Here is a 13,298-nt window from a genome sequence, read left to right as displayed (position 1 = left end):
TTGAATCTTTCCTAAGTTATTAAAATAGCTGGTTTCTCAATGGCATCAATTGAGTAAAATGTATTCCATGTTCTCTTGTTGTCATTTTCTATTCTACACAACTACAAGAGAAATAGGAAGGTTGAGTTTGCAGCCATGTGGTCTGGTTATACTTAAAGCAGAGGGTAAACCTCACTGTGGTCGAGGGCCCAATCAATGCTTTCCTCACTCTTTTGTTTTTGCAGACACAATAACATTTGGAAAGTTTACATTTGATATATTTTTTACAAAACCTGAACCAGTTGAAATTAACTGAACAAAACAAGAGCAATTTCAGGATTATGACATTTTTAACAATTTTTCATGGATTATTTTGCAACATTAAATCTGCATTTTTATTTCATCACAAAGAGCTTCATAGTTTGATTTGACTCCTCCTCAAGCAAAGACATCCAGCATTTACTGATCGCTCAGCAAATCTCCAGTACATGAAGTAAATGAAAAAGTAAACATTTCTGTCAATATTGTGTGAATAAATAAATAAATAAAATAAATAAATATGTGTTCAACTCTGACTTCACTCTCTGTCCTGAGCTGTATTCATAGAAGCTGTCAAAGTTTGGTGGTTGGTCCCTGGCTTTAGTGAGGGCGTAGAACCACACTTTCTTTGTTTGTTACTTTTTTCAGGCCTGAGACGACAGCGAGAGAGTGAGACAGGAAGAGGACCTCACTTTGAATTCACACCTTTTTAGAAGCACAGTCACAACTTAACTTTCCACACATCTACACAGCTGAGAAACTACAAGGCACCAAAAAGGGATTCCTTTCTGTTATCACCCACCTCTCTCTCTCTCTCTCTCTCTCTCTCTCTCTCTCTCTCTCTCTCTCTCTCTCTCTCTCTCTCTCTCTCTCTCTCTCTCTCTCTCTTAAAAAACCTCAAAGTTCAAATGTAAACGTTATTATGGCAGTACTTTATCAGTCCGGCCCAGTCAAGATGAAATTGGGCCGTTTGTGGCCCCTGAACTAAAATGTGTTTGACACCCCTGCGTTAGAGGTTTTAGAAGAAAGAGTGACTGGATGCAATGAATATGTTTTTTTTAATTATTAGAACAGATTGGCTTTGGATATACAAGCAGAATTTTCACTCAAAGTACAAAACAATTCATACTGTGAGTGACTTGAAGTATGGAGCAGCAGGTAAATGCAGAAGATTTTAAACAGTACAACGTTTTCATACCTAAATCTTTAAGATTGAACTGACGCATTAATCTTCATTTCAAGCAAAGAAAAACAAAAAACTACAACGATAATTTCCCATTTTCACACTGTGATGACAGTGGTTATTCACAGAGGCCTTTTACCTGCTGCAGCTCAACTCTTTATGTCATTATTGCCTCTGTGTTTTAACTGATCTCATCTCTGTTTTATCTTTCAGTTTTTAGTGCTGCCAAGCACCTTGTGATCCATATCTGGGAAAGGTGCTATATAAATAAAGTTTACTTTACTTACTTTACAATGTCAGTAATATGAAGATATCACAGACAATTAAAGCTCCAAAAGAACCCGTGTTCTCTTGAAATGTGTGATTCAGAGGTTTCGGAGAGAATAGTTTTGGGGGAGAGGTGTTTTATACAATACAGCATGAAGAGAAGTAATAGAATTAAGTGACAGAATTAAACTTTAAAAAGTTATTTGGAGGCCAGTGAAGACTGGAATATATCTGTAGACTGTTGGTTTTGTAGTTAATTGGATTGTAAATGGATTGATAGAGAAAACTAAATATATGCAATGTTGTTTGAAATTCAAGTTTAACAAAAGCTGAAATTTAGATCTTGTTAAAAAAAATACAACAAATTGCATAAATTGCAATTGCACAGGTGAATAAAGTGAACATTTTGATATTTTTAAATGGAAGGAATCCAGATATATTTAAAATCAGAAGTAGCAACATTTCTGAAGAAAATCAGGTGTAAACAATCAGATGAAGAAGCTTCAACACATCAGATGACAAGAGAATGTGGCGACATCCTTTAACTCATTTGTTCTTCATCATTCACCAGTTTTACTCAAGTGAGAGTCGCAGCGAGCCGGACTTCACCCAAGCTGACCCCTGGGCAAAAGGTAAGTTATTCTCATAGATCTTTCACCTACCCAGGAGAGAAATCTCCTGTAGGGTGAACGCTGGCTTCATCTTGATGTTCAGTATGAATACAGACTGAGAAAGCGGGGCCTCCTTTTGACCTTGTTGATTTTAAGCAGGATGTGTCAGAAACGTTACCACAGGGAAACATTTAGATTCCTTGTCAGCAGCACTTCTGAGGAAGGAGAGATATCTCCTTCCTCTCCTTCCTCTTCTTCAGTGTACCTATGGTACCCTCTCTCTCCCCCTCACTCTCATCCTCCCCATTCCAATCAATATTACTCTCTGATCCACTCATGGAACAACTTCTCCTCATCTCCTCTGATCTTCCTCCGGCGGAGGATGCTGCCATCGTTCAGCTTGTTCAGATTGTTTCATTTAAACTTTAAACACCACCCCACCAGCTCCAATCGCATCGGAACGTAACCCCATAAAGATTCCCCCTTGCATGAACACTGCTAAAGAAGGTTCCAGGCTGAACCAAGAGGAGGAGCAAGTGGGGGGTGGTACATAGTTTTAGCAGGGTTCAGGATTTAGTTTATTATGGAGGTGTTTGGTTTTCAGGTTTATTCACTAATATGGATTTTGTTTCATTAAGTTATAGTTCTGGTTTTGGTTGGGAGGATTTTAACTTAGTTTTAAGACACTAATGTTAACTTTTATCACCTATGGAGTTTTAATGGTTTCACCCAGTTGAGTGAAATGTATTTAAGGCGCCTTTCAACATTCAGGGTTCTACTGCTGGAGAAGCCACTCCTGAATCCTCCCATGCACTTTTTGTCACTTTGCACTTTTTCTTATGCACTTTTGGAAAATAAAAAACAAAAAAATGTGGACCCCCCAAAAAGTTGACTCCGTCATCATTTATTTACTCATTGCTCAAACCGCTCTCCGGCCAGTCTGAGGCCATATCGGGGATCTGAGGCCAACAGTGAGTGATGATTATTGCCTTTTTGGTGTTTGAGATCTGAACTCTGACTCCTGGTTCTCTCTATGCAGTGTTTATTAATGTCATTAGATCCATTGAACTAAATGTTTTTCTTTCAGAGGAGGTTTTGGTGACTGGCAGCAGGAGTTAATGTCTTTGTGTGTGAGGCCGAATGAAAACCTGCTGTGTGTTTTGCTTCCTGCTGCTGTTGAAGCTCCATCAGTGACATTCTTGTGTTAAAGTTCCATTCAGTGGTGAGTTTAAGTGGCAGGCTTATAAAACTTTCATCTGTATCACTTTGGCTAAATATCTTGTGTGTTGTGTCGCATACTATTGCATTAAATAGCGGAGCTTTTATTGTATGTGTGCGACGTGCGCGGTGCAGCGTGGGCATATTGTCGATGCGACATTAGAAAATAAACTGAAGATCCCTAAATTCCCACTGAAAGATCGAGCTTCCCCAAAGAACCAGCAGAAACAAATCTCTGGCAGCGCCACTGTTGTAATCGTTATTTTGATCATGGCTTTTTTATGTCATACTGCTCCTCGTCTGGTTTTATTACTAAACACATTGTGGTGTATTGAGACAGAACACCTTATATTCATATGTACTTTAACACATACAATGAATTTAAAAGAGATTTTATATCAGAACGACAATGTTTTATCAACATAGAAAATTCTTCATTCGAAATTGATCAAACATCAAATTTTTAAATAAAAAGAAAGTCGATATAAAAACAAATAAATGCAACAAAAGAAAACCGGTTTGAATAATTGTGTTTTCTTTGACTGAAGCATATAAACAAGATGTGTAAAGAAACTTTAGATTGATTTGTTTAAATTGAACTGATACATACAAGGGAAATTTAAATGGTAAAACTTTGAAGAGATAAAAATATGCAGGATACCTTCAACACGCTGTCACAAACAAGAAAAAAACAATGAATAAAAAAACACACTAGTCCAGAACAATAGAGAATATTTTCAAAACTTCATGGTGGATTACATTTTCTGAAGAAATTATATCATAATCTGCATAATGAGAGTAAAATGAGCAGAAAATATTTATATTTTCAATAAACTAACTGAAGTGCAGCTGCTGTTACTTTTTATACATTTTAATTGATCACAATGCATCAAAATATCAGTTGCTTTTCCTGGACTTTTATTTTCTTTGGTTAATAGCAGGCAATCATTTCATTTTACTGTATATTCATGTAATAATGAAGTTCAACATCATTTCTGTTAGAGGACATTTCATCTGTTTAAAATATATATATTTTGTAAAATCTACAATCATAAAGTTGGCATATTAATTTAAACTGTGGCCTTGTTTAGTTGCAATTTACATTGAATATAAAAAGTACATAACATGGCATAAACTGTACTTGAGTATAACACAAGTAACCAAAATTACTACTTGATTACAATAATGCAAATACAGTCCACATGATCTGTTACTTGCACCCTGGTAACTATATTTGCAATCAGGTTTTGTATAAAAGGAAAATTACATCACCGTCATTTATCAGATTGAGATTAAATGATTTAGTGGTGAAAACGCACGTCAGTGTAGATCGTCTCTTTCTGAGCCGAGTTTGTGTTTCCTCTTTCTGCTTTGGGGACTTTTCTCCTGCTGAAGGTTGGTGCAGAATAGGTCAATGAAGCTTCTTCTCTCTGAGGAAATAGAAGAAAATGTACAAATGTTACAACTTTATTTACATGAAAATAACTGAAATTAGATTTCCAGTTATTTCATCCTGAGACTTTACCTGCTGATCACTGCTGACCGGTTCAGCATCTGTTTCAACAGAGACATTTTGTGTAATATGTGATTAGTTAATTCAACACTGCACTGAGATTTAGCATTATATTCATGAAACTTGTATTACCACAGTTACAATCCTTCTTCTTCTTGGTCCAGATGAGATAAACTGAAACAGTCACACTCGCAGCCAAAGCAACACAGACAACACAAAGAGCTATTTCTGTTTTATTCAAAGCTCTCGTGTTGGGATCTGAGAAAATAAAACATTCAATGATCATGATTATTTATTTTTTGAAATTTAAAAACCATTTTCCTAGTAAACTAGTCTGAACTGACCTTTAATGTCCAGTGTTGATCCATTTCCAAACATGATCTCTCCACATGCAGCCACAGCACAGTAATAAGTAGCAGCATCAGAGACACTGACCTTCTTAGAGAAGTTATAGAAACATTTCTGTGAAGCGTTTCCACACTCTGCACCGTCTCCAGCAGTATAAATGAAACTGGGGTGAGATTGATCTGATCCGGCTCTGAACCAGTAAACTCTGGAATGTTCTGGACATGTTTTCTTCTCAGAGTCAGAGAGAACCGAACACTGCAGAGACACCGACTCTCCTGGATGGACCCACTCAGACGGAGGAGCTTGACTGATGCCAGAGAAGACAGACTGGGGTCCTGGGAAGTACCAAATAAAAAGTAAGAAACCAGTTGAAGAAAATATATAAATTAATAAATAAATAAGTTGGTAAGTATATCCCTTAGTCAATATGGAAGTAAGAAGATATTTGTAAAAAAATAACTATTTATATGGAATTATGGAGTTAAGTGTGTAATTAAAGAATTCAAATTCATGTGAATAAATATGAAAGCCTGCATATAAAATGAGTTCACTTTACCTTTAACTTTTAGAAACACTCCTCTCAATAATGTCATGTTAGTCCAGTCGGTTTGTACACAGTAGTAAAGTCCCGTGTCGATCATCTGAGTTTGATTAATGTGCAGAATAAAAGTTCCAGGTCCTTGTTGGGTTGTGAAATGAGGAGTTTGAGTAACTTCTTCATAATGAATGCCCAAAGTTCCTCCCAAGACTTCAAACTGTTGTCCAGAAATGATTCTGATCCAATACAGCGTCACATCGTTCTTGTCTTTCTCTCGAGGACACGTCAGAGTCACATTTTGTTGAGCAGCAACAGACTTTATCTCAACCTTCTCATCACCTGTACAGCCTGAAAGAAACAAGCAAAATCAGCCAGTGAATAAAAGAAACAGAATTTTAAATGAACCATCATCATTCAGTGTATATTTACAGAATCTGACACTTCATCAAATACTTACTCGCGACTCTGATCATCAACAGGAAACAAACTAGGAGCAACATTTTCTGAGGAGTCCACCACTGACTGTTACAATCAGAGCATCTCCACTTTATTTGTAATCTCATAAAGTGGGAGGGTCAGACATCACGACCATCTGATTGGCTTCTCATCACACTGAAGGATGTGATGAGAAACACGTCCAGGAAATACTTTGTAATACCAACCATGCACCTGAAACACATGAAACAACATCAACAGCAGGCTGTATGGTTGTATCTGTGTAAAGCTCACATGGTAAACACAAAGAGACCAACCGAAGAAGAACAGAACCTTTTTATACTGTTTGAAACCAAAACTCAGGATTTTTGAATTTCACGTACATGACCTCTTCTTCTCTTCTGTCAAAGCTTCATCTTTGTACAAAATGTGTACAAAATGTGTAGAGTACTGTAATTAAAGGAGTGTTTCTGTTCCTTGAGGTGTAAATAAGACAAATGAGTCTGGACCTGAGGAGCAGAAGGTCAAAAGGCTCCATATGGCTGAGAGATAGAAGTGAATCAGCAGGGAGAGGGAAGAGACAAGCGTCAGTAGTTGCTGGGCCTTCGTCACCTGCTGGGAAATGTTTGTATTGAAGGTGAGGTCAGCTGACATGTGGACAACAATGAATTTAGACCTTTGCACCCTCTTTCCTTCATGATTCTCAGTGTGATTCCATCTTCACAGTCGAGTCTCATTTCCGTGGTGTTCATGTCCTTGTTGTGTGAGAGCATCATCTTGTCCAATGCTCTTTCTTTTCTACTTCCTGTTTCAAAGTTGCCTGATATCAGTCCTATTACAGGGATGTCATCAGCAAATGAGACAACCTGATTTAAAACACTTTCATGTCCTCTCTGAATGCCATTACCTCACTAGAAGTCACCAATATGTCAGACCAGTAAATCCATGATGTTTTACTTTCCTTGGACCTCGGAAACTCGCTGCTTCCTTGGATACAACTCATTAAATGTACTGATGAATGTGTGAATCAATAGAAAAGTGTGTTAATTTGCTTCTCCTGCTGGCCATGTGTTCTTGTGAGTGTTAATAATGTTGCTTTTGCCTGAATCACAAAAAGACAAAAGTCCAGCTTTGTTGTGGTTTTGCTTTTTGAGAGCAGGAGGGCAGCTTTTCTTCCTCACTCGCTCTCTGGGTGAATTTCAGGAAGTAGATGTGCACCGTTATTTTTTTATTGTTTTTTTTAAAGACACTTGTGTGTAATAAATGTACTACTTTCACTTTTCATTTTGATGAACTGATTTCAAAACGTCAGAAGAGCAGAAGTAAATCTACTTGAGAGGAAGACCACATATACAAACCTGCTTACTTTTATATTGGTTTTGTTTTAAATCTCATTTTCCTGCTGTTTGTTGTTTAATAGGTTGCTCCTGACAGACGAGAGGAGGGGTTTCTATCCTTACCCTGATCTGCAAAAAAGCTTTAGTTAGATAAACACAGAATAGAAAATGGAGATATAGAAGGATGGAAATTGTATGATTTTGTCATTTCTGCTCTTTATTCTTCACACACTGCATTAAAAACCTTCCTTGCACTTGAAATTCATCAATACAAAAGTTCTGTGTAAACTCTTAGCATTAGTATTCCTCCATCTGTTCGCATGTTGAAGTGTCCTTGAGCAAGACACTGAACCTCAAATTGCCCCCAATGGATGGACTGTGTGCCTTGCATGGCAGTTGGTGAGTGAATGTGTGTGAATGGATGAATGTGACTAATGTTGGCTATCAAATCAGTGATATATAGATTGAAGTGAATTCCATTGACCATTGTACCATTTGATTCTAGTTTATTGGTTCAAGCTGCCTGGTGGAGTCGTGGTTAGTGCTCTCGCCTCACAGCAAGAACATCATGCTTTGAATTTGGCCCATTGCTTCTGTACAGAGTTTGCATGTTCTCCATTTCTCCATTTTCTCTGAAAGTCCAAAAACAGACATGAGAGGTTAATTGATGATCCTAAATGCTCCCTTTGTGTGAACATGAGTTGGTTTTTATTTCTTTGCTCTGTGATGGAGTGCTGACCCGTCCAGTGTGCACCCTGCCTTCACCCTCAGGTAGTTGGAGTTGATTCCAGTGCCCAGCAGCCCTGAACAGGATAAAGAGGTCAATCAGATCAATGAATCATTTATTATTAGTGTCAACAAGCTGTTATTCCATTTCTGTCAGTTGTTTCAGTGGAGACTTATTCATCATTTTGCAAACATTTCAAAGTCCTGTTGTTCACAGAGACGATCACTAAGATCAGGAGAGACACTAAAAGCACAGCGCCTTCCCTATTTCAATGGATTTAAGTGTGTTGTTTAGCCTCTTGTTGACTTATTACTACTCCAGTGAACCGTTCTGAAATCACCATTAATCATAACAATAGTAGTTCATTTGTTAAATACTAGTGTGTAAAAAAGGATGTGCATGAAAACTTCCTGAAACTTGTAAAGGCAGGAGCAGGCAGGGAGGAAAGGCCTCTGCATCGAGGGCCTTGTTTAAAACACAACAAAGTTGGACTTTTGTCTTGCTGGGCTCTAATATTGTTGACACACAGAAAACATTTGTAACGTGTGGAGAAAAGTACAGATGCAGAATAATCCGTTGGTACTTTCATCCATCTTTCACACCACTTTATTCAGGTGGAGGTCACAGACTATCTGAGTTGGAACCAAGTTTACTGAGAAGCAGAGTTCCAGTTGATCATAAATATACAATTCAGAAATCAGTAAAACTTCCTTTATATGACTTTTATTTTCTGGATAACTGATATGCAATGTCACTTCTTGAGAGCTTCAGGTTCCTGATAATTTATCAATCACAAAACCAGATTTAAATTTGTTGTCTCAAGGAACCGATTTATGAAAACACAACAGTTTTTTGTTATCAGAATGATGAAACACAAACATGAGATACATTAAAAAATATATATAATAAAAGCAACCAACCACACATGTTTTATTAATAAGATATTTCCTATCTGGAAGCTGCTGCTCTGTTTGGACCCACAGGAAGTAGTTACTTGTGAATTTTGAGACCACATTTCAAACTGCTGGATTCTGGTGTAGTTTTGCATCCCTTTGTTTTCAGCCATGACAACCCAGTGGGCGGTGGCATCCAGGCGCTCATCAGGGACTGGAATAGGTGTTGTGAGTCCTCTTCTTCTCCGGTCATGTCAATCTGCAGCAAGCTGCTCACCCATTGGGATGGTTTTCAACTTGGATGTGAGAAGATCTACCAGTGGCTGGATGTTGTGCAGTGGATCTGGATTATCCTGTGTGTGATTAAGCGGCAGGGTTTTCCTGATGGTTGACCATCTATTCAGATTCATGGGGTCAGCTACTTTGTACACTTGGCTGGCTTTATGTCTACACATGCAGGTCGTTGGTAATCCACACAGTCATATGGAGACCACAGTACACACACCTTCATTCTCATCTTCATTCATCACCCACTGGTCCTTCTGCCTGGAAAACAAAATGAAGACACACAATGTTTGAATGGACCATGTGTTTCTCTCCATCTCCAGTCATTCTCGTTCCCACTCAGTTTGTTTGGGGTCACGGTGGCAGTCAAGAAGAAAAGAAGTTCAGATATCTCAGTCACCCACAACTTCCTCCTGCTCTACTGGGGAACCTAAACCACTGTCAGACTAAACCACAGATATAATCCCTCTATTCTTCTCTATATCCACTAATTATACATTCACTTGCTTGCTCATACACAAATGTGCAGCAAATGAAAAACACATTAGTACACAAACAATATCACAAAACATTTAAACGTCTCGTATGTTTTTCTGTTTAGTTAATTCTATTTAACCAACGAAATGCTGTACCCAGGTCAACACCTGATTTGTAGATGTAACATATCAAAACCTCACAACTTAACCAACTTGTGTTGGAATAAATCCATTTTAATGACTCCGCCTGTTCCTCCTGCTGCCCTGTGGACAATACAGACACTTTACAACCTGAACAAACAGCTTCAACCTCAATCCTCTTATAACAAATGAATAAGATGAGTTCAATGAGGACTTGAGGTCTAACGTTGTGCAGCAGCTCCTCCATGTGCTCTCTGATGAAGAGGTCGACCATCGTGTTCCTCTCACTTGTCTTCATCACATCCTTCAGTGTGAAGACGAACCAATCAGATGGTCGTGGAGTCTGACCCTCCCTCTTTATGAGATGACAAAAGAAGTGGAGACGCTCTGATTGAAACAGTCAGTGGAGGATTTCTCAGAAAATGTTTGTCACATTTAGTTTTCTGTTGATGATCGCAGCGGGCTGTAAGTATTTCTACACACTTCTGATTCAGCGTATGTACATACATTAAATGAAGGAATGTTTCCGTTTGTGTATTTAATGATTGAATTTGCTTGTTTCTTTCAGGCTCCCTGAATGATCAGAACTTTAACATAACGTCTGTTAATGTCAAACAAAGTGTGACCTTTACGTGTCCTCGTGATTCTGAGACCCGAGAGATGCTGTATTGGATCAGATTCATTTCTGATCACCAGCCTGAAGTCTTGGGAGGAACAGTTGGCTTTAATTCTACTGAAATTAATGAGACTCCTCATTTTACCACCAAACAAGGACCTGGAACTTTTATTCTGCACATTAAACAAACTCAGATGATCGACACTGGACTTTACTACTGCATAGGAACCGGCTGGACATTAACATTTTTGAGAGGAATATTTCTCAGAGTTAAAGGTAAAGTAATCTCTGTTTCTATGTCTGTTCATAAATGTTACACAATTTATTTTTCATTTACTTTAGATATGATGTTTGATCACTTCTCTTTTCTCTCCATCTTCAGTTACTGGTTTATTAATTCATTTACTTACTTACATTGTACTTATTTAATTGCTTATTACAGACTTACTTATCAACTTATTCACACAATTGTTCTCAAAATCTCTCTCTTCATGTGGGACATCAAAGTTCAGACTTGACATACGAGTTAACCTTGTGTAAGATATAGAATCTGTCTTTTGGAATAACATTGCAAGAACAGATTCCCAAATCTTTAGTGATATAAGAGAGAAGAAGCTGTCAGTTCCTGCTGTTAAAACCTGCGGTTGACTTCGGATCAACATCTCAGCTTGGACCCAAACTTTCTCTCTTATTACTGAAACACTTCAGAGAAATGTGTTTACTGGAAACATTGAAGGTGAGAAATAAGTTGTGCAGTTGAAAAGTTAAAACGCCGCTTCACAGACGTGTGGCTGCTGGGAAGGGGGAGTGGCCAGCGAGTTCGACAGCTTCTCCTCGGAGTATGAACTGTCCTGGCGAAAATTCATTTTTTTCGGCAGCTGGGTGACGTCACTGCCTGACTTTTCTTCTTGTTCTTATGGGTTCTAACTGGAAGTATGAAGGGGCCTTGACTCCAGTTTGCTGGAAAGAGTATTTACAGTAGCAAGTTTAGAGAATAATCTGTTTAATCTCAAACCAGATCATCTCTTGCTGATAGGGATTTTTTTTTTCTTACTTTTTTACTCACTTATGTCTCAGAACTGGTCTTGTAGTTTTCTTTTGTGTCCTCCAGGACCCCAGTCTGTCTTCTCTGGCCTCAGTCAAGCTCCTCCGTCTGAGTGGGTCCATCCAGGAGAGTCGGGGTCTCTGCAGTGTTCGGTTCTCTCTGACTCTGAGAAGAAAACATGTCCAGAACATTCCAGAGTTTACTGGTTCAGAGCCGGATCAGATCAATCTCACCCCAGTTTCATTTATACTGCTGGAGACGGTGCAGAGTGTGGAAACGCTTCACAGAAATGTTTCTATAACTTCTCTAAGAAGGTCAGTGTCTCTGATGCTGCTACTTATTACTGTGCTGTGGCTGCATGTGGAGAGATCATGTTTGGAAATGGAGCAAAACTGGACATTAAAGGTCAGTTCAGACTAGTTTACTAGGAAAATGGTTTTAAAGTGAAAATAATCATCAGTATTAAATGTCTATTCTTTTCTTTAGAACATAAGTGGGAAGAAAGTGCCACCGCAGCCCTTTATGGTGTCGCTGCAGCTTTTGTTGCAACTATGATTGTTTGGGTCGGACTCATTTGGACCAACGACAAAAATGATTGTAACAGAGTGAAGACGGTGGTCATTTTCACCAGTCTGTCTAAAACTGAAGGAAAAACATGGAACACCAGCCGGCAGTGATCAGGAGGTAAAGTCACAGACTGGTAAAAGTAAATTCTTCTTAAATAAAATCATAATATTTTCTTCTATTTCCTCAGAGAGATGAAGCTGCAGTGACATATTCTGCACCAACCTTCAGCAGGAGAAAAGTCCTCAAAGCAGAAAGAGGAAACATTCGGCTCAGGAAGATGAAGATCAACACTGACGTGTGTTTTCACAACTGGTTAATAATTTACACTCTTATTCTAATAACTGGTGGTAATATTTGTTAGTTTTTACTCATGATGTCTGATTACAAATATAGTCACCAGGGGTGAAGTAACAAATTCCACATGAATGTAATCAAGTAGGATTTTGGAGTATCTGAGCTTTTTTAATAAAATAGTACCAAACCATAAATTGTTACTGAGGACGCTCATTATTTTAATTGAGAATTAAACTTTTTTATCTGCATTTTTGTAAATATCCCTTTTTTTAAACCTTATATTTGCTTCATGTCTACATTTATTCACCATTTCTTTAATTCTAATTATCTTTTGTGTGAGAAATGTGCTTTGATTGTATTTAATGAAGGTAAACTTACTTGAAATGCTACAACTCCCAATGCAATTGAAAAGTTATTTAGTTAATTAAAGTTTTAAAGGACATCCCAAAGTGAAGAGTGAAGCAATATATACTTTAGGTATAATTCAAACTCTGATAATGTTATTTATTTTTCATGGGGACCCCCCATTCCACCCCTTTTTTCTCTTATGGGTATTTTTATCGCTGTTATTTGTCTTAGTTCAGTCCAAAAAACACTGGGGGTTCCTGAGCAAGACCCTCGGCCCCCCAGCTCTCCAGGACACACTTGTAAAAGAGATTATTAATCTCAATGTGGTTCTCCTGGCTGAATAAAGGCTAAATAAACAAAATAAATTATATTTTAAGCGGTTTGAGCCTATTCTTTTTGGTGATTCCATTTACTTCTGTGTAGTATTTTCTTCTTTAA

At 38.0% G+C, this 13,298-nt stretch overlaps 3 protein-coding genes across 3 annotated transcripts in view; 2 read left to right on the top strand and 1 right to left on the bottom strand.

Moving 5' to 3' along the window:
• Positions 1 to 13,298, top strand: part of LOC308111366 (uncharacterized protein) — a 110,695-nt gene that overhangs the window by 36,177 nt on the left and 61,220 nt on the right. The gene's annotated exons all lie outside the window — the stretch shown is intronic.
• LOC308110595 (uncharacterized protein) lies at positions 3,675 to 6,217 on the bottom strand. The gene is made up of 6 exons (XM_080464987.1): positions 6,154 to 6,217; positions 5,715 to 6,044; positions 5,155 to 5,493; positions 4,943 to 5,068; positions 4,823 to 4,851; positions 3,675 to 4,727 (listed from the first exon to the last, which is right to left on the bottom strand). Exons 1-6 carry the CDS (start codon positions 6,194 to 6,196, stop codon positions 4,599 to 4,601), a joined length of 996 nt encoding a protein of 331 aa, XP_080321113.1. The 5' UTR covers positions 6,197 to 6,217; the 3' UTR covers positions 3,675 to 4,598.
• LOC308111508 (uncharacterized protein) lies at positions 10,393 to 12,703 on the top strand. The gene is made up of 5 exons (XM_080466450.1): positions 10,393 to 10,455; positions 10,559 to 10,882; positions 11,718 to 12,056; positions 12,138 to 12,335; positions 12,406 to 12,703. The coding sequence occupies exons 1-4, from the start codon at positions 10,413 to 10,415 to the stop codon at positions 12,326 to 12,328; spliced, it is 897 nt and encodes a 298-aa protein (XP_080322576.1). The 5' UTR covers positions 10,393 to 10,412; the 3' UTR covers positions 12,329 to 12,335; positions 12,406 to 12,703.

The sequence above is a fragment of the Lipophrys pholis genome, assembly GCF_963383615.2.
Source record: "Lipophrys pholis genome assembly, chromosome: 6".
Lineage (NCBI taxonomy): Eukaryota > Metazoa > Chordata > Actinopteri > Blenniiformes > Blenniidae > Lipophrys > Lipophrys pholis.
This window is presented reverse-complemented; position numbering and strand designations above follow the sequence as displayed.